Source organism: Anabrus simplex, chromosome 14 (assembly GCF_040414725.1).
Source record: "Anabrus simplex isolate iqAnaSimp1 chromosome 14, ASM4041472v1, whole genome shotgun sequence".
Classification (NCBI taxonomy): domain Eukaryota; kingdom Metazoa; phylum Arthropoda; class Insecta; order Orthoptera; family Tettigoniidae; genus Anabrus; species Anabrus simplex.
The window spans coordinates 55,454,842-55,477,630 of NC_090278.1; the positions used below are offsets into that span (position 1 = coordinate 55,454,842).

General features: G+C 38.8%; 1 protein-coding gene across 1 annotated transcript in view; it reads right to left on the bottom strand.

The window, feature by feature from the left end:
• The window catches only part of LOC137502985 (ATP-binding cassette subfamily C member 4-like), a 183,546-nt gene that overhangs the window by 100,233 nt on the left and 60,524 nt on the right, over positions 1-22,789 (bottom strand). The window contains exons 11-12 of the mRNA XM_068230280.1: positions 15,974-16,157; positions 8,688-8,861 (exon numbers count right to left, since the gene is read on the bottom strand). Of these exons, the coding sequence (XP_068086381.1) occupies positions 8,688-8,861; positions 15,974-16,157 (358 nt within the window). The remainder of the gene's footprint in view (positions 1-8,687; positions 8,862-15,973; positions 16,158-22,789) is intronic.

Below are 22,789 nucleotides of genomic sequence, written 5' to 3' on the forward strand. Positions count from 1 at the left end.
CATGGAATTCGCTACCTGCGAACATTAGAGAAAATCCTTCTCATCGCAAGTTTAAACTGGCTTGCCGGGAGCATTTGCTGGGTAGATCCCGCTGACTTGCTGGATAATTGTTGAGTGAATGAAGGAATGAATGGGATGAATGAATGGATTACTGCAGTTACATAATTTAAGTGTATTTTAAAATTAAGGATTCTTTCATTATTATTATTATTATTATTATTATTGCTATTAGTATTATTTGTTTTATTTGTATTCGAAATTATAAGTTATGTATATGTATACTCATCTAGTGGTTAAGTGTAAGAGAGGGCCTTGAGTCCTAACTTCGCCACCAATAAAGGCATTATCTATCTATCTAGGTGAATAACCCTGTATAAGTGCCTGTAAAAAAAGACATTCAGCAACGAATTTTGTTATTGAATGAAATGAAATGGCATATGGCTTTTAGTGCCGGGAGTGTCCGAGGACATGTTCGACTCACTAGGTTTGTTATTGAATGTTTCCCCACTAACAATAAATTCAATTACTTTTACTCAATTACTTCCCAGCTGGGATTAGATGGCACTGCAGGTTTAACGGTTGACTTCAGACAGGAAATACTATCACCATGAGACTCAACACCTACAGATTAATACAGTGGGCCAGCTTTCAGCTGTTTTATTGTGTTCAGACCTGGAGGCAACCGTTCTGAGGCTCACCTCTCATTCTATCTGTTCTATTGCATGTTTCTATTCATATCCCGTCCCATTCAGTGGTTGAATGGTCAGCGTACTGGGCTTCGGTTCAGAGGACCCCGGGTTCAATTCCTGGCTGGGTCGGGGATTTTAACCTTCATTGGTTAATTCCAGTGGCCCGGGGGCTGGGTGTTTGTCCTGTCCCCATCATCCCTGCAACTCGCACACCACAAAATAACACGCAGTTACCTACACATGGCAGATGCTGCCCACTCTCATCGGAGGGTCTGCCTTACAAGGGCTGCACTCAGCTAGAAATAGCCACACGAAATTATTATTATTCCTATCCCTACCTTCACTGCTTTGTTCCTTTCCATAACTGTTCTCCATTCTTTTCCTTACTCTGTAGTCATTAGTTTTCTTACCCGAAGTGTGAATCGTTATCTGATCCTGTAATGATTGCAATATGCAAAAACGGTTGGTACGCTCCGGGTACCTTAATTTTTTAACTTATTTTACGCCCACATTGGAGCACTGAAATCAATCTATATACAGTCAAGTCTTATGAATATTGGTTACAAATTTGGTTGATGTTTCTTCTTTTGTTCCCAGAAATGTTTCATTCTCTCTGACCTGGCTGCCCGTTCTTCATCAGTTATGTTGAACTGTTTGCGTATATAGGTCTTTAGTTTAAGTCTCACGTTGTTATTTCTTAGGATCCTCTTCTCTTCTCTGTTTTCAATTTGTTGAACTGTCAAGCCCAATTCATTTAAATTATCTTGGACTACATTGAACCAGTGATTTTTAGTTTTACTTTTCCAAAAGTAGTTGAATAAATGTTTGAGTATCCTAGTCTCTGGTAGTCGTAATATGTGACAGAAAAAAAAAACTCTTCTTTTTCGCATTGTATCTATTATAGACTCAGTCTCCTGGTATACAGCTTCATTAGGTAGTAATCGCCATTGTCCACCTACTTTGTGATTTTTGTTTAGAATTGTTCTAATGATTCATCTATCTATTTTCCGTAATTTATCTGTAGTTGATTTCGTATTCAAATTGAATAAGGTTTCACTAGCATAGGTTGCTTCAGGCTTAATAACGGAGTTGTAGTGTTTAAATTTTGCATTTATCAAGAGAGATTTCTTCTTGTAGGTTGGCCAAGTAATGTGCTGTGCTTGTTTTAATTTGGTAATTCTATTTTCAACTGATATTTTCTCTCTTAAGTTCCAAGTTATAATTTAATTACAAACAAATATAATTTTAATATGAATAAATACTTGCTCTTTTCCCTCTCCATAAGTAATATTACTTGGGTGCCATTCAAACTTATGGAATAATAATAATAATAATAATAATAATAATAATAATAATAATAATAATAATAATAATAATAATAATAATAATAATAATAATAATAATAATAACAAGAATAAGAAGAAGAAGAAGAAGTAATGAGACTCTAAATACTCCCAGAGGTGGGATGACAGGACACTAACTATTAAGTACTCACTAACTAGGAAACTAAGGATCATTCACAAGAATTTATGAAAGTACTAATTAAAATAACTATTTATTAGGATGATAAATGTGGCGGCGTATTTACAAAAACTGAACTTGCAGAAACAAAAGAAAAATTGAATGAAATCAAATTTAATAAAATGAACTGTTATACGGAGATTTGCAGTAATTTATGCCATTAGCTCACCTTTTGTAGATTCTGGTATCTGGATACATTCAATGTTAAGAGCTGATGTTTGATTGTCCTCTCGTACAGGCATTGTCATCTCTCGTTTAAGTACCAGTCCTATTTCTGATTTGTGCATTGCCCACTAATTACATAATGTGGTAATGAGCCCTAATTTATTGACATGTTTTCTTCCTGTGATATGACCATCCTCCATTTAGAGCCTACTAATCACATTTACACAGAATACTACGAAACACACACGCTCATTGACCACATTGTGACAAATAACCCAAACAAAGTTATAACTCATGGCCAGTTACCAGTCCCAGCCATCTCCACTCATGACCTTATCTACCTATCCTACTCCCTTCGAATGCCAAAATATAAACCTAAGTATGTTATTTACAGAAACACAAAAGACATGGATATGGACGAGTTAAGACATGACGCTTACAATCTACCGTGGAATGACATACTCTTATTGGACGATATAGACACGAAAGTAGACAAGTTTAACTCCCTTGTAATCACTCTGTACGATAAACACGCCCCTAAGCGACAGATAAAAGTTATTACAAGTGATGAAAATCATTTTTCGTCCGTATTGAAAGTTTCATAAACTGTATATAGGATAATATCTTTTGTTTATTTCCACCTATTCAATACATTACAAGAAGTTGGCATTTACTTTAAAACATTATTCAGATGAGACATGTTTCGCCTCTCACTGTGAGGCATCTTCAGTCATTATCAAAAACCTTATTATTTTACCAGGCATCTGGTTAAAGATATTCAAAAATGTGTTTGATGATTATAAGAGAGGAAAGATTTACGTTAGTTATAAAACATGTTCATGAAGTAACTAAAAATCCAGTATATTGATAAAAACATATGTAGTTCTTTGTTGAATAGGACTTGTTTGATTCTACTATAGTAAGAGAAGGTGGCTTGAAGCCGTAGTCGTTAATAGATGTCTAATACATAGTGGAAGGCATAAAATATGAGTTCTATGAGAATATACATTACATTCAAATGATACTAAAAACTAGTGGATTCAAAGGTAGTACATATAAAATGTTCAATGAAATAACTATAGATCTAATAAAATGATAAACACATATGTAGTTCTTTGTTAATTAGGACGTCGTAAGATTGTACGGCTTAAAGCCGTAGTCATTAATAGATGTCTAATACATAGTGGAAGGCATATGAAATCAGTTCAATGAGAATATATAATACAAACAATTGATACATAAAAACTGGAAGATTCATAAGAGGTACATTTAAAAATGAAGGCGTCATGTGACTATAAAAGACAGTTGATGGCTTAAAGCCGTAGTCAAAGTTTGAAATGTAGGTCAAATAACTGCTAAATATATGGTAAAAAGATATAAGTCAAAATATACAGCTTAGCATAAAAAATATGAAGGAAAAACATTCCAATTGCTTGACAAAAGTTACTTGACGTTGGCATGCGTATGTCCGTGATATTTATTGGTCAACATTTCGTAGGTTATTTTAGATTTATTCGGCAAGATTGCGTTGACAAGAAGTTCACCAGATGTTTATAGTTGGCCTAATTTGTAAAAAGAAAGTTGCAGAGATGATGATGGGTGGAAATTCTCAACGTTGGTATGGTTTTTTTGACGTGAAGGTTGGAGAGCTGTTGTGTTCTACTTCGATGACAATATATTTTATAAAACGTTGATTGTAAATAATTTATACTATTGAAGAGTATTATGGAAGTTTGATGAAGCTGTTGAATTATTGTTGTTATAGAATGGTTCTATGACATTGTAGGCCCATTTAACAAGCTGTGTGAGGCGCTATTAGGATACTAATGGTCACCAAGAGCCCTAACTTCGCCACCTACAAAGGCATGATAAATAAATAAATAAATAAATAAATAAATATTACAGAAATGTAGCATAACTAAATATATAACAAAAATATCTCCTGTTCTAGAGAAGTCAAAACTCTTCTCTTGTTAAATTTTCTCGTCACTGAGATAACCAGTTCTCAATGAGAGTAACTTTGAGTAGTGCTCTACTCAGATGTGAAGTGAACTTGTAAACTACACAGAGAACTTCTTCTTATGTGCCCTGTCTTCTCTCATATAATCAGAACGAAGAGAAAGACCTTCTTCCTCTATCATCATGACCATCAGACGCTAAGACGTTCAGATGTTCTCGGATAAAAACCCTCCGCTATTAAGACCTTCAGCAGTTAAGACCCCCTCAAGCTCTTGTCAATGATGTATATGAGCTCCAAAATCTCCCTCCATCTACCATATCACATGGTCCAGTAATATCTCTTTTTCTATCTCTTCTTCTTTCCATCGCTGTATATCCATCATCTTGTTTCATAACGCTCATTCACATAGGTTGAAATTTCGCAGGCTTTTGTGAGCGTCATGTAACCAAGTTTGAATAGTAGGAGTTAACAACTTCTAACTACTTCTTCAAAATACGGAGGGGACAGTGTAATTCTCCAATCTCAATTATGTCCTTTTCCTGGTAAAGGGCTAAAATTAACATGGCGTGTCCGGTCGCCTGACCTTGAGGTACGGGATATTTACTGCAAGCTATTAATACGGGTGTTGTTGTAATACCTTACTCAAGACTTAGCTCGTTCAGAATTCATTATTACCGTGATACAAAGAAATGAGATGATAATGTGAAATAGATGACTAAGATATAAGCATAATAATTTAGAAAGACCTACCATAAATGAAATACATACATCTACACTGTTAATACCACAGTTTGATAATTTTATGTACATGCTGTGATGTTCAAAACATCACAAAGTGTTGGTGCTTAATTACATAGTGCTTTTGAAGAACATTCAGTTATGGAGAAAAAGAAAGCTAAATAGTTTACAAATGATGAAAAATTAAAGTTTAATGAGAAAGTGGACGCTAATCCACACATGAAACGTGTACAAATCGCCTAGATGTTCGATATTCCTATGACAACTTTAAACATAATTGTAAACAGTGTGTTTAGTTCGCATTTCTAAGAACATTTTTCCTTTATATGTTACTTTGTAGGTGTTCTTAAAATGTATTAATTCTTTATTTATTTAATTAATTATAATTGTAAACACTTGTTTCTTTGTTTTCATCTTAAGTATTTTTTACGTTCAAACCTAACCTTAAATTTAACTGCGCATTGTTTTTAATTTTTTAGCATGTTCCCTCTTTATGACATTTTTTCAGTCCCTACAAAAACGTCCTAACCAGTTTTGGCAGTATATATATATTTTTTTAATCAAGAGTGAAATGGTTATAGATTAACTGAGTTTAATTTGAAAAAAATCACCCACACTTTAACAAAATATGGTAAAAATGTAGTTTGATAATTTTTATTATGTGCACTTCTTACATACATACCAAATTACTTGTAACAAATTTCTTTTGAAAAATAATTTTACTTGTGTTGCAAGATCATGATCACAACTAGAAAGAAGGAAAGAGACGTATGAGAGGGATAAAGTCTGGAGGACCACAGCTTAGGAAGGTAGAGAGAGTTCCAGGTACCAGGGAAGTATCATAGAGGAAAGTGGAAGAACTGATACGGAAATAATCGGGCACAGAAGAGAAGCAGGAGCGTTCCTGAAAAGTGTCAGAAGCCTGGTTTGGTGCAATGATGTCCCCTGGTGGGCCACGACAATAATCCACATTAATAATGTAATTCATAAGTACTCACAGAGCATAATTTTATTGTACGCACAATTCATAGACCATACTAAATTTAGTAACTATGCCTTGTTGTTTAAAGGCGCCTAACAGCTAGGTCATCGGCCCGACATACAGTATTGTAACTCTTAACTAGGCCGACAGATAGCACAAGCTAGCAGCGGAAAAAGAAGAAATACTACAACGCAGTGTAAGTCATCCAATTGTGAGACACTTGGAATGGCTAGTATCAACACTCAGACCCTATTTTCTGCCTCTGGCTAAGAAAATTTCATGGATCAGAAATCCTTTCTTTGAAACTGAACATGAACTTGAGGAATAAATTGAAGTATGATATGGGTGGACAATCAGATGGAGTGGCATGTTTAGCTCCAGGAAGTTCTATGAACGTATCATAACTCCACGTCCCTCATCGAGTTTTGTGTCCATGTCATTCCTACACCCTACAATTTCTTGAATAAAAAAAATACTGCGTTTAATGCCTTTCATAACAAAACAAAATATGTGTGTGAGTATATCTTTTCTGCTCTCACACAAATGAAAATTTCGAGTGACTACGCTTGTAAAATGCTTGGTCTTTGGAAAACAGAACCATCCACTCCACTGATCCAACAACAACAACAACAAGTGAATTTTTTCTAATAAGTATCCAGATCTAGGCTGTTGTAATTATTAGCCATATTGTTTTATAATTTTTCTGTATGTATAAAGTATCTTTATGTAAATGAATTTAACCCTATCCCTCGGATCTTTTGAGGCTACTCAGTAGCAACTTTCCAGATATCTTTTTTTTCTCTTTACAACTCCAGATCTGTAGAGCAAACTTTTGAACAGTAGTAAATATAAAATTTCTACTCCTATATACAAGTAATTTTTAAAAGGATTGCATGTAACACTCTGGAAAAGGGAAATTAAAATTTCACTAACCAAAATTGGGCAGATAGACTCTGACAGATTAAAATAATTAGGAAAATTTATGATCATTTGCTTGATGATGCTCGTTTAAAGGAGCCTAACATCTAAGGTCATTGGCCCATCATTTGAATATAACAATTTTATTTTCAATAATACAAATCATATACTTGGAGGTTCCCACTTTTGATCCTCTTTATTTTGTTGCTTCATATTCACATACTGGTTTGTATTGTCTGCCAAAAGTTGAAAAAAGTGCTCTCCAAAATACAATCAAAACTAGTCCAACTCACTTGATCCTACCAGTAAGTTGTGGAAAACACAATTCATTGAGATAACTTCGCTGGCTAAGATCCATCATCTTCCTGCATTTCACACTCCTCATCTTCAAATCCTTTGATTTCTATTTCAAAACCACTACCACCACCACTGTACCTATCACTTAATCGATATAACTTCCTAAATCAACGCATTCGTCCTGCAAATACGGTATTTCCTCATCCATAACACAACCCACTACTCTCTGTGCTGCCATTTCTGTTTAGGTCAAGTACGACCTTGCCACAATACATGTGACACATATTTGCAAAGGCATTTCAACTCGTATCCAAAAATCACCAAACCTTTAGATACATAGCAATCTTTTCTAAATACTCCACATCGGTAGATGCAGAGTGGGTCTCAGCCCACAAGTGGCCATGGCTGGTCCGTGGTCCGACAGTTCTGCACTCTGACCGGCCAACCGAGCAGAGGAGGGGTGGCCACGGCTCTACACCTCTGCATTCCAGAAACGGGACAGAGCTGGACCTCACGGCTGGTCCCCACCGTCAGCTGTCCTGAGAATGGTTTTTGTGGTTTTCCATTCTCCTGCACTAAGGCGAATGCTGGCACAGTTTCTAGTATAGACCACAGCCGCCACCTTCTCCGTCCGTCTCCTTCAGCATAACAAATCTCCCGGCCTGAGAGACGGTGTCATTCAGGGGTGAAAAAAAAACCCAGGTTAGTAGTAGTAGTAGTACTAGTAAATAATCCATGCTAAGTGTGCCAGTAGTTAACTCTAAAATTCACCAGGATATGGCAGAGGTACACGCTACTGAAACACAGGTACAACCTACTGTAGTACGATATATGACAGCATGCAATTTTTTTTACGCTATGATTTAGTATGATATATTAGGGAGGGGCTTAAATTAAACTTTCAAAGAAAGTAAATGTTGGTCCAAAATTATACAAATAAAATCAAACATGACATCATCACAAAATTCTGTGGCTAGGGGCTCCTTGGACATGTGTGCGATATGCTCAGGGGCCTCAAGAAACAAAAAGTTTGGGAAACCCTGGGGTAGAGGCATCTAAACAGATGGTATGGACACCTGAAGAGAATGACAGAGGAAAGGATACCCAGGAAGATGCACGAAATGGAGGTAACAGGAAAATAACCAAGACGAAGACCAAAAGACAGGTGGATACAAGGAGTGGAGGAGTATGTGGAAAGAAGAATAGAGGACTGGGCAAGAGTGAAGAGGGAGAAGTGGTGGGAAGACAAGAGGAGATGGAGACCCAGCCAACAGCTGGAAACTGCATATTATGATGATGATGATACTTGCAATCATTACTTCTTTTTTTTTTTTTTTTTTTTACCAAATGTAATTTATACCGAAATTAACTTCTTGAAATGAAATTGTAATCGTTACCAGTAAGAAACAAAACTCACCTTTACGGATATCTTTCTCAGCATGTTGTATATCGGCATGCGTTGCCAATCTCCTTCGGTTTGCTCCTCCAGAGCCTCATTGGCCAATTCCGTTCCCTTGGAGAGTCCAACGAGTTCAGAATAATCCACCTTACTGGCCAGTTCTTGAAATGAGCCCTGCATTTCCACCACACCCTGCAAAAAGGGGAGATAACAACCTTTATACTCTAATCATTTCCTATTTGGATGAGAGCTAGAACTCAGAGATTTAGAGTAGGTGAAACATTATCTGATCCTGTAAGGATTAAGACGGTGAATGAGGGGTTGGAGAAAGAGATTAAGGCAACCAATGTTCGTCATCTGTCTATACCAAGTCTTGTTGTATTGGTCAGTTGTAGGTAAATTTTCTGTAGATTGTGTACGAGTTGTATAACCCTGATAAGTGAATGTGGCAGGCATGTTCCCAGAGAAAAGAGGGTTAAGGGTTAAAACTGACAGAAGGTTTCCTCTTGGTGAAACTTACAACCTGACTTTACCATTACACCATTGCCCATTGTCCATCTCATAATATTGTCGAGGTCGTTTTGCAGTTGCTCACAATCCTGTAATTTATTTTACTGCTCCATCCAGTTTTTTATGCATATCCTTTACATATATATATATAAGAGAACAAAGGTCCAATAATACTGCCTCTTTCCCCCTCTCACAGTCTTAATCATTACAGGATCAGATAATGCTTTACCTACTCTAATTCTCTACGTTTATTTTCTATAAATTTAGCCACACAATCAACCACTCTTTTGTCTAATCAAATAACTCTCGTTTTCATCAGCAGTCTCACATGATCTACCCTATCAAGAGGTCAATACAGTAAAACCTCGTTAATTCAAAGTTGTTGGGACGCAAAAATCGGACTTCAAATTACGTGATTTCGAATTAACCGCCAACATGTACTTCGGGAACGCCAACCCTTGCAGCATCACAATATATTCTAAGACCCATTACTGCATGCAATTAACCCTGATTCACAGTTTAAAGCTCTCAAATGCCATAGAAAGAAAAAAAGAAACTATTTCCAAAATGTATCCAACTAGGTGATTTACATTATTCAAATAATGCACTTGGATAAAACAATGACAAACATAACCTCACGCAACGAAAGGAAGAAAAACACTATTCAAAGCCGAGGAAAAATTATGCTGGCTCCCCTGTGCAAATGCTTTATCTTTTGGATGACTGTACTGTCTGCAATTTTAGATGCCTTGTACTGGCATGGAAAGTGCCCGACACCCTTAAAACTTCGTAGCTTTTCGAACTTTCCTATGACAGGGGAAGGAAGTCTCTCGCTTCCGTGTGCCTGTGCACTGCATAGCAACACAGTACATTTTCCAGCTGGCAATTCTCTCCTTTAACACCATAAGTCTGTTTGGCCTCAGCATTTAATAAAATGGAACAAACAAACAATGCAGTTTCATCGGCACTGACAATATTGTTTGGTGCGTACAAATTGATTACAGGCTATAAGCCACGCTTTTTTGCCAACTGTCGACATCGTCAGTGTTCTCGGATTCTACCTCTCCGGTCTCCACACACTGCCTGCTATGAACGTGATATTGTGGCGTTCCTTAAAACGCCGAATACAAAATAATTACGATTCCGCTCAAACTTAGCAGATATGAAGCACACTGTAGACACGCCAAAGTAGGTGAAAGTGTGCAAAGTTACCCCTGCACATTCCGGAAGACGTGTTCTTTCATGACGCGGGAAATTTTGAATTTAAATTACTCTGTAAAATACTATTTTTTTTTTCAAAATGTAATGGCAGTTTCGAATTAAAAGTCTGAATTTCAGTGACGGGACCGACATTGTTCTTCGAATTACGAATTATCTGTATTTCGAATTAAACGATTTTAATAACATGCAAAACCGTACTTCATGTTTCCGTGAACGAAAGCTGCTTCGAATCAGGCGAGATTTTGAATTAACCAATTTTGAATTATCAAGGTTCTACTGTAGCGGTACAGTCCATTTGACCTCCTCAATCTAAAATATCTTCCATATCTTATTGGAATCCTACCACTTGAGCCTCACCTGAATAACCTTTCTGAAACCCGAGCTGCCTTCTATCAAACTAGTTGATGATATTGCGTGTTGTTTAAAGGGGCCTAACATCTAGGTCATCAGCCCCTAATGGTACGAAATGACATGAAATGTTATGACAATTTAAAAATCCATAATCCTCCACTGACCAGAATTCAAAACATGATAACAAAGAATGAATGGATGGATATGAATTTAAAACAATCACAGTGGATCCAAAATTACACTTGTCAGAACCAAACATGTCCATGCTCCTCTGTTTGCTTCCAATGACCTTACGAGGCAAGCTGCCTTATGCGATTGTACGCTAATTTGTACATCACATTTTCTTCATTCAGCAGTTCATTTAAATTATTCTCACTATTACTTCTCTGGTCTACATATATACATATATTCTCTAGAGCGCCCATTAATTTTCCTTTCATTGTTGTGTGCAGTATTTCCATATCTTTATCTATTTCCATAAAATCATGACTGTACTCCTCCATATATTCACCTATTGCTGAAAACCTTTTGTGACTTACTGCATTAACGTGCTCCTTGTCTCTGAACTCCTACCTGATAGTCCTATATATTTCTCTCCACAACTTTGGCACTTAAAGCAATATACTCTCGATTTGTTGAAGTTACTGGACCTTTTAACCTTATGTCAATCGAATATTTTTTCCTTATTATTGTTGTTTATCTTAAATGCAATGGCAATGCTCTTTTTGTGAAAATATTTTTTATTCCATACGAGTGTCTGTTGTGGAATGTTATTACTGCCACATTCTTCATTTCTTTCTTTTCATTTTCCAAAGTTGATCTGTGTTCATTTACTAACTGGTTCTTTATTTTTTCTACATATTTCTTCAAATATCCATTTCTATTCGCGATCTCCTATATTGTATTCATTTCTTTTTCGAAAGCTTGTCTTTTTAAGGGGACTTTAAGGGCCCTACTGATCATACTGTAAAATGTTGCCTTCTTCTGCTGCCCTGGATGGTTGAAGTCATAATAATAGTACTGTAGTAGTAGTTTCTTTTCTAAACACCTGGTACTCTAATTACCTACTATTTCTCATTATTTTGACATCTAAATAGTTCAGCGATCCTCCTTCCGCTGATTCCATTGTAAATTTGATATCTTTGTCTATTTTGTTCACCCTTCTTAATACTTCTACTGGACCTATTCCTTGTTCATCTATAATAATGAAAACGTCATCCACATATCTCACCCATTTGATTAATCCTTTAATTTTCTCAATTTGATTTCAAATAGTCCATGTAAATATTCGCCAGAATACCCGACGCCGGGCAACCCATAGCCAACCCCTTCTCCTGTTTGTATATTTTGTTATGAAATCCTAAATAACTGTTCTCTAATGTGTATGTTAACAAACTGATAAATTCTTCAATCTCTATTTTACTTAAACTGCTATGTTCTGTTAAATTCCTTCTAACAATATTTATTGTTTTAGAGATATGGATGTTGGAGTACATGTCTTTAATATCGAGACTCTGAATTGTGTAATTTGCCTTCATTTCATTATTCCTTGTTCTGTTACAGAAGTCGCTTGTATTACTGACTATTGCCTCCATTGTGAATTTAAAATGCTTCCTTAATAATACCTGTCAGAATTTTTGATAGTTTACCATTGGTCTTATGGGAATTTCTTGCTTATGGATTTTTGGACAATATCCTCATAGTGAACATTCCTGGGTTCATATTTATTAGACTATTTGCGTCCTTGGAGTCTAAAACAAAACCTACTTCTTTCAACTTTTTAAAAAATGATTCTGTACTTTAAACATTTACAGTAGATCATTATAATAAAATTTAATGTATTGACAAGGCAGAAAAGTATTTCGTAGAAATTGAATATAAGTCAATACGGACAGGACTGAACCAACATGGTTAAAATAATTAATACAGACACCAGCGTCGTGAAGATGGCAACGTGTCGCGAGTTATCCGACTCTCAATGTGGGATGATCATCGGAGCACGGGGTATGAGTCACAGCATTGCGGAGAACACATGCGAATTTGGGTTTCCGAGGTCAACAGTGTTGAGGGTGGTTCTTCATTATCGCAGAGAGAATGCTACCACCAGCTTAACCGCCCCACAAGAGGACCACAAGTGTTTAATGAACAGACATGACGTCGGCCCCGCAGAGCCATACCGGGTGCTCAACGGGCTACTGTGAGTCAGATCACTGCCCAATTGAATGTTGGAAGTCAGGAACACATTTCTACCAGGACCTTAAGGAGGCAACTGCATCATATAGGCTTCACCAGCCGACGACCAACTTGCATTGCTTTGTTGACACCTCAACACAGAGCTCAACGATGTGCATGGGGACACGAACATCGGCAATGGACCATGGAACAGTGGCAGCGTGTGGTATGGTCCGATGAATCCCAGTTCCAGTTGTATCGAGCTGATGGGCACGTGAGAGTGTGGCGTATGTCCAATGAAGCTATGGATCCTCCGTGTCAACAAGGTTGTGTCCAGGAAGGAGGTGGCTCAGTTCTGGTCTGGGCAGTGTTCTCATGGTCGCAATAGGGAACATGCATGATCCGGGGTTTTAATTAAAAATATGCTAATCTGATTCAAAATTGCATGCAGAATTCAAAAATGTGATCAGCATATACAAATAATAACTCCAAACATGATAAAAATCTACGAAAATGTCACGTCACGCAAGTACGCGATCTCATTGGCCTGACGTCATCGTACAGGTTGACTGAATTAGCAGACGAAATAACACATAGTGTGCTGTGAGAAGCAGGATACACTTCGCGTATTTCTACTTTACGTTAGTGTCTAGTATGGTTAAATTCGAGGTCTATACATTGGATAATAATCTGAGTGGTATATTTTAGACTTAAAATGAATCCTGCGCAGACAGTGAGGCAGAAAACTTATAAATGGTGTAGAGTTCCGATGTGCAATAGCACATCGCATACCATACCAAACAAATTGCTTATAAACGTTCGAAAGACGCTAAAACTAGGGAGAAATGGATTTTGGCGAGCTGGAGAAATGCTGGTGATATATCGGAAAAGTCTACAGTTTATTTTTTTGAAGATTTTAACGTAAGATGAATTTGTTTGAATTTTCAAATCACTTTTCCATGTCAGCTGTTCTAGTGGTAAAACTTTAAATTTTAATGTATGATGCTTTATTTAAATGCTTCAATTACATCTTGGAATATGAAAGTAATAAACACCGGGCGAGTTGGCCGTGCGTGTAGAGGCGCGCGGCTGTGAGCTTGCATCCGGGAGATAGTAGGTTCGAATCCCACTATCGGCAGCCCTGAAGATGGTTTTCCGTGGTTTCCCATTTTCACGCCAGGCAAATGCTGGGGCTGTACCTTAATTAAGGCCACGGCCGCTTCCTTCCAACTCCTAGGCCTTTCCTATCCCATCGTCGCCATAAGACCTATCTGTGTCGATGCGACGTAAAGCCCGTAGCAAAAAAAAAGTAATAAACAGTGCATTAAATAATGCTGATTATTAAAGTATTCTCCAAACCTAACCTATGTTTTGTGTGATCCATGTCAAGATAATAAATCAAAGGGGTTATGAACCATTTTGACAGCTCTAATTCTACCAATATATCTTGGTTTCCTTCTTTCTTTCTTTTTAATCAGTTTATCCTTCAGGGTTGGTTTTCTCTCCGACTCAGCGAGGGATTTCACCTCTACCACTTCAAGGGCAGTGTCCTGGAACGTGAGACTTTGAGTATGGTGATGAAACTGGTGAGGAGGGCCATTACCTCGCCCAGGCGGCCTCACCTGTTATGCTCAACAGGGGCCTTGTTGGAGGATGGGAGGATCGGAAGGGATAGACAAGGAAGAGGGAAGGAAACGGCCGTGGCCTTAGGTGCCTGGAGGAGAAGTAGGAAAATACGAAAAACCACTTCGAGGATGGCTGAGGTGGGATTCGAAACCCTTCTACTCAGTTGACCTCCCGAGGCTGAGTAGACCCCGTTCCAGCCCTCGTACTATTTGTTTTCAACTTTCATGGCAGAGCCGGGAATCGAAACCGGGCCTCCGGGAGTGGCACACATTAACCACTACACCACAGAAGCGGACTAGTACTATAATGCTACCTATATGTTTATGTTAGTGCTGAAATCCGATTTCTTACTTTACTAATGCTGAAAGCCCGAAAATGTAATGTTATTCTTTGATAGGGGAATCAGTCTAGAAGGAAATGTTGAAAGTGATGTGATATCTATCCAGGTTCGTTGTTATCCTAATACTATGGGTTACAGTACATTGCACGTATATAAAAGACGCCACTTACAAACTTGCTTGTTATCCGCGAATTTCTGCGGCCACAAAAGTCACTATTTTTCAAGAATGATGACATTTACACATGATAGATTGTCTGATTGTGCTGTTTTGAACCTTTCTTCTGTCATTTTGAAGTTATTCGCGATCATGAATAATAAACAATCGGCTTTTAGCAACGGCTGATGCACAACGGCTGGTAGAGCTCCATGCGGTACTGGATCGTGACGTCACAGCGCGCCGCTTACGTCAGAGGCCGTTTCACTCGCCTTGCGGAAAGGCACTATTAAATATTTTTTTAATGGTAGAAAACAAGGCAACATACCACAATGTAATACGTTTACGTACTATTTCATTGGTGTACTTTTCAAAAAAAATATTTTTGAAAATGATGCATGTTCCCAATTAGGCTCCATTGTCTGGCCGACAGCGGATAGGGGAGCGCTGATAGGTGCACGTTATGTGGATGTTCTTTCAGACCATCTGCATCCCTTTCTGGCCTTAGAGTACCCTAATGGAGATGCCATGTTTCAACAGGAAAATGCGCCATGTCACTACTCTGTGGTGCCACGCAGGTGGTTGGAGGAGCACTCCAGTGAAGTTACGACCATGGATTGGCCCTCCAGATCTCCCGACCTTATTCCAATCGAGCATTTATGGGATGCTGTCGAAGCTGGTGTACGCTCCATTAACCACGCATCAACTACACAAGACCATCTGTGGGTAGCAGTGCAAGATGCGCGGGTCCAGATCCCGACTGAACAATTCCAACACTTGTAGAGTCGATGCCTCGCTGTACTGCTGCCGCTTTCAGGGCTCGCGGAGGAGCAACTCATTATTAACATCACATTCAGTGTCTTCCCATGACTTTTGTCCACTCAGTGTATAGCCTAGTATAGACTACTGGATATCTTCAGCAGAACTCACATTGTTTAAGATGACAATGTGGTCAGCTTCACTAAGGAACTGTAACTGGTGGGTCACCAGTATCCTGGTCTTGTTGGCCAAGTACGTGTTGATACATTCTTCTAAAAGATGTTTGCCAACATGAGTGTCAACAGCTGACAGTGGATCATCCAACAGGTAGATATCAGCATCATTATATACCGCTCTGGAACAAAAATGAGAGAGAATTTTTACAAGAACACCGGAAAGAATACAATCAAGTGCCTTACGATTAATATCAGGAGCAGTTAAAACAACACCAATCACAGCACTACAGCTATATACAAATGACCCACCATGAACACAAGCTTCAAATAACTTAGTTAAAATGGAAGCATCACAAAAAGCAAACTGGATACCCAGAATAAGACACAACGAACAACTAAAAACCCAAGTAACACCTATAAATGCTAGTAGAAATATTTTAAAAGCAATAAGTATACCATTCAAAACTGAAACCACCTCTGAACCAATAAGCCCAATGGACTACACATCAATACAAACCAACATATCTCTCCCAGATAATCTCAAAATGAAGAACATCCTGAAGATCAGTGGTTAGCAGTCTTGACAGGCGGCTCACATATAGATGACAGAGGAGCAAGCGCTGCAGTTTTCTGCCAATTATCCTCATAATATGCTCCAGTAGGCAGATATCATAACAACTTCAATAGAGAAATAGAAGCCATCTATCTTGCCCTACAAAATCTAATTTATAGATTCGATTCATCTGAAAAAGCAGTTCTATTCACAGATTCACTAGCTGCCATACAAGCAGTACTCTCAAACACCAAGCCCCATTCATCACGAATTCATGACATTAAACATCTACTAAAAAAATTTAAAACTTTAAAGAGAAACATCACTTTACAATGGATCCCCGCACATGTAGGAGAAGAAGGTAACAAACTGGCAGATAAAGTAGCAAAGAAAGGCACTAGTACCTACATGAGAACCGAACCTCTGGCAGCTAACTCTTTCAAGAAGATAATCACAAATTAATCAGAAGCCTGATAAATTTCACCTGCATACACCCCAGCATCAGTGGGTAGGGTCTGACACATCCCACTCTGACGAGTCTAGTGTCAGACCTAAGACGAAATGCTGGTTAATAGAGCAAACGCCTGAATAGCCATACATGTAATTTTTGATCTGATTTTGATATGCTCTATTGGTGGAAAAAAAATCTAATTCCCTCCATGGGAATTTAGAATTTCCAACTGAAAGATGGAGTGGCGATCTTCAGATTGGAAACAGGACATGACGGCTTAGCTGCACATCTAGCTAAAATCAAAATCTATGCAACAGAAAAGTGTAAAATTACTGGATCAGTGATGGACTCGAAACACCTTCTTCAGAGCAAAGGACTCAACCCAACCCAACAAAAACAAGGCAATTTACCAGCCCTATACTGGACAGCCAGAAACAAGATGGAACAAGACTCTGCTCTCTAATACAACACCTGTACATTATTATATGTTACTGTTATCTAGAGATATGAATTTTGTATTGGAGTTTCTTCCCAATGAAAACACAGGTTCCAACAACAGCAACAAAAATATTGGTATCAGGTTGATGCATAAGTCCAGAAAGGTTTAGCAATGACAACGTCTGTTAATATTATTTCGTACTAGCAATTTCCCATGGACTCCGCCTGCATGTATCATGTTGTTCATTAACATCCCCACAGATATAATTGCAAGGTTTCAAGGTAATGAAATACGAGGGCTGTAGATAAAATAAAGTAGTAGCAATATTTAAAGAACTAACAAGTACAATTGCATTACATTCCTCCAATGTAGTCACCCGCAAAATCTATTCACTTTTGCCAAATGTCAGGAAGCCATTGGGGACCACTGGCAAGGCGTTCTCTGTTGACAACAGCAATGGAGAGCCGTACTGCGCAGAGTACAGATACCATGTCACGAAATTGGCGGCGTCGAACAGGTTCCTTCCATTTCAGAAACAAGTCGAAGTCACAAGGACTCATGTCTGGTGGGTACGGAGGATGTTCGAAGACCTCATTCCGATCCGCACAAAATGCCTCGACCCATTGTGAAACCGTTCTATACGGTAATGAATTCTCTCCACAGGCAACCGATCTCCTGTGAGTGTCTGGACTACCTTGCTACTACTTTACTTGTAGCCCTCGTAAAAAAAGAACTATTGTGGTAAAAGAAATTGATTAACATTTGTTTTTTTTCTGCTGTTTGGTCATTTTTTTTATGTTGAAAACATTTCTTAGTAGACAAAATAGGGGGTCCCTATACTGTGAAAAATGTAAAATTAAGCAATTTCCTCAACTGTGCCGAACATTGAAGGGCTAAAGGGCCCGAAAAGGTTTCAAATTGTGAGTCTTGGATAATATAATATAATCTATTAGTTTTATGGTCCGTATTGATAGTTCAAGTACAAGTATGAAGGATGAGTTCTCCACCTAATCAATACTTTATTTTACATAGTGTTAATATTATTTACATGAAAAGACCGTACCGGTTTCGACCCGTAAATAGGTCGTCTTCAGCTGCTAGAGAACCTACTTAATAGCGACTGTACAGAATAAATACTACTAAAATTAAAATTAAACAAGGATGCCAATGAATAAACATCTTGGTGGAATGATGAAGTGAGAGCAGCTTGTAAACGTAAAAAGAAGGCTTATCAGAAATGGCTCCAAACAAGGGCCGATGCAGACACAGAATTGAACGTAGATAAACGAAACAGAGGAAAACAAATATACAGTTGTTGAATCCAAAAAGAAGTCATGGGAAGATTTTGGTAACAACCTGGAAAGGCTACGTCAAGCAGCACGGAAACCTTTCTGTACAGTAACAAAGAATCTTAGGAAGGGAGCGAAAAAGGAAATGAACAGCGTTTTTAGGTAATTCAGGTGAACTCATAATTGATTCTAGGGAATCACTGGAGAGGTGGAGCGAATATTTTGAACATCTTCTCAATGTAAAAGGAAATCTGCCTGATGGTGTTGCGAACAGCCAAGCTCATGGGGAGTAGGATAACGATGTTGGTGAAACTAAGCTTGAGGAAGTGGAAAGAATGGTAAATAAACTCCATTGTCATAAAGCAGCAGGAATACATGAAACTAGACCTGAAATGGTGAAGCATAGTGAGAAGGCAAGGATGAAATGGCTTCATAGAGTAGTAAGATTAGCATGGAGTGTCGGTAAGGTACCTTCAGATTGGACAAAAGCAGAAAGTGCACCTATCTATAAGCAAGGGAACAGGAAGGATTGCAACAGCTATCGAGGTATCTCATTATTAGTATACCAGGCAAAGTATTCACTGGCATCTTGGAAGGGAGGGTGCGATCAGCGGTTGAGAGGAAGTTGGATGAAAACCAGCAAATGACAGGGTACTGAGGGAAAAGATGTTCGCCATACTGGGGGACTATGGAAATAAAGGTAGAATTTTTTTTTTTTTTGCTAGGGGCTTTATGTCGCACCGACACAGAGAGGTCTTATGGCGACGATGGGATAGGAAAGGCCTAGGAGTTGGAAGGAATCGGCCGTGGCCTTAATTAAGGTACAGCCCCAGCATTTGCCTGGTGTGAAAATGGGAAACCACGGAAAACCATCTTCAGGGCTGCCGATAGTGGGATTCGAACCTACTATCTCCCGGATGCAAGCTCACAGCCGCACGCCTCTACGCGCACGGCCAACTCGCCCGGTAGGTAGATTATTAAAATCAATCAAAGCCATTTAAGTTGACAATTGGGCTTCAGTGAGAATTGATGGTAGAATGAGTTCTTGGTTCAGGGTACTTACAGAGGTTAGACAAGGCTGTAATCTTTCGCCATTGCTGTTCGTATTTTACATGGATCATCTGCTAAAAGGTATAAAGTGGCATGGAGGGATTCAGGCAGGTGGAAATGTAGTAAGCAGTCTGGCCTATGCTGAAGATTTGGTTTTAATGGCAGATTGTGCCAAAAGCCTGCAGTCTAATATCTTGGAACTTGAAAATAGGTGTAATGAGTGTGGTATGAAAATTTGCCTTTCTAAGACTAAACTGATGTCAGTAGGTAAGAAATTCAACAGAACTGAATGTCAGATTGGTGATATATATATCTTATGGCTTTACAAGTACACAAAAAAATAACTAATATCAAATGGAAATGTCCAAATTTGACAACCAGTCCAGAGCACTCGGAGTCATGTGGTGTAGAAGCCTCAGATCACCATTAAATGCTCGAAGTGGGCACTCCTTAACGATGTGTTCCATTGTCTGCTCCTCCGCTCCACAGTCGCAGTCAGCAGACGAACGGAAACCCCATTTCTTCAACATGTAGCCACACCTCCCTTGACCCGTCCTAATTCGGTTCAGCTTCGACCAGGTTTGACGCGGCAGTTGGATTCCTTCAACCTTCTTTATTGGATCTTGAACCAAGTGAGCGTTGTTGGGTGGATGTTCATGCCAACGCTGTCGCCACTCAGAGGTCATGTCGAAAGAACTGATACTTTTAAAATCAGTCCAGGGTGGTTTGCGTGATTTCAGACGAGTTGTTGGTGAGTGTTGTGGGGCATCGTACAAGGGAGGGTTCTTATGAGAAGAGATCTTCTTGAGCAAGTTTACCCTAGCTGCTTTCCTCCTTAGATATGGTGGGGCAATATTAGCTAAGACAGGTAACCACTGACTGGGAGTAGATCTGACAGTACCAGTGATAACTCTCATGGCTTCATTAAGCTGGACATCAATCTTTGTTGTGTGAATACTGTTTTGCCACACAGGAGCACAGTATTCACCAGCAGAATACACAAGAGCGAGTGCAGCAGTGCGTAGGGTATTGGCGTCCGCACCCCAGCTACTTCCGGCAATCTTGCAGAGTAGATTCACTCTGGAGCCAAGTTTCTTAGATAACGTGATACACTGTTGTTTGAATGTCAAGGACCGATCCAGAGTGATTCCTAGATATTTGGGATTGTAGTTATGCGGTACTTCGGTTCCGTCGAAAGTCACATGTAGCGTCCTATGGGCTTCCTTATTATTTAGATGGAATGCAGTAACCTCAGTATTATTTTGGTTAGGTTGAAGTCTCCATTTATGGAAGTAGTCATTCAATTTCGTCAGATCACTTGTCAGTACATTCTCACAGTGCATAAGACCTTTACTCTGGAAGACTAACGCTAGGTCATCTGCATACTGGATTTTCAATGAGTCCGTGTCTGGCATATCATGAATATACAAGTTAAACAGAATGGGGGCCAGAACTGATCCCTGAGCCCTAAAGCGTCTGTCAGAGAGCATGTTGTTCACTAGAAATGCCAGCTTTTGACATGAGATACTTTCAATAAACTTCAACATCAAGCCATCCCTCCACACAGTGTCATAAGCTGTGGTAAGGTCCACAAAAACTGCAGCTGATCGGAGACCTCGTTGAAATCCAGCTTCAACTAGAGTTGTCAATGTTAAAACCTGGTCGCAGCAGCTCCGATGTTTCCTAAAGCCACCTTGTTCAACAGGGATGGTTTGATCGATGGCCTCTTGAATGCGATTTAGAATAAGCCTTATAGGAGCTTATAGGTCATGCTGAGTAACGATACTGGCCGGTAGTGAGAAGCATCGGTTCTGTCTTTGCCTGGTTTCAGCATGGCAATTATCTTAGCCTGCTTGAAAAGCTTTGGTAATCTTCCAGTTCGCAGAATTTCATTGAAGAATTCAATGAGCCACAATTTTGTTTTAGGTCCTATGGCTTTAAGAAACTCTGGATATACGCCATCAAAGCCAACAGCTTTATTTACCTCTAGCATATTCAAGGCTATATCAAGTTCCTCAATGTTGAAGTCACCTGAGTAGTCAGGATGTGGTGTTAGATTGGATCTCTTTATGTTCAATTCATTTCTCACGATTCGTGTATGTGCCTTGTCAATTTTAGCTTTCGAATTCTTCATTAGTCTGGATGCAACAGCATTGGCATTCACACGTTGGACTGTGCTTGACAGCCTTGGATCTGTACCAAGTTTTCTTATAAGGTTCCAGGCTTTACGACTAGAATGTGTAAAGTTAAGTTCTGCCACTGTTGTATGCCATTTTTCTCTTCTGTTCTTATTGAGAGCTCTCAAAAGGTCATCAGCTGTTGTATCATCGTGAGATTCTTGATATTTAACATACAAATCATTGCATTCTTGAGACCATCCGGGGATGTATTCCTTCCGAAACCCACGTGGAATATAGTTTTTGGCATTAACTTTAATAGCACACACAAATCATTCATAATTGGATGGAATTGGGGGAATCCACTGAACGGTGTTATCAAGACCTTTCTGAAACAGTTCCCAGTTCGCAAGTTGAAAATTCCATCTAGGTTGTGGGATGGAGGTGACTAGTGGAATTTCTGTACCATAATAAATATGTTGGCTGTGTGGGAAAGACTTGATGACTTTTCGTTGTGTAATATCATTATTTCCAGATTTAGATATGATGCACAGATCAGGGGAATAATCCTTTAACCACCTACCAGATCGGAATGTTCCTGGATCTTTAGCATTGAACACAAGCTGAAGATTGTACAGATCCATCCATTCATTTAGAACTGCCCCACTGTCGTCTTCATTCAGATATCCCCATACATGACTATGGCTGTTGAAATCACCGACATACACTACTGGGTGACTGAAGGATCTTACAGGAGGATTTGGCCAGCTGACTTGTGGAGGTTTGTAAATATTTACTACAGTGATGCCGGCGATCTCTACAGCCAAAACAAAGACATCTGCTGTTCTGTCTTGATAAGTTACTTTGTAGTCGGTGAGATGGGACCTGACATATGTAGCAATACCGTATTGT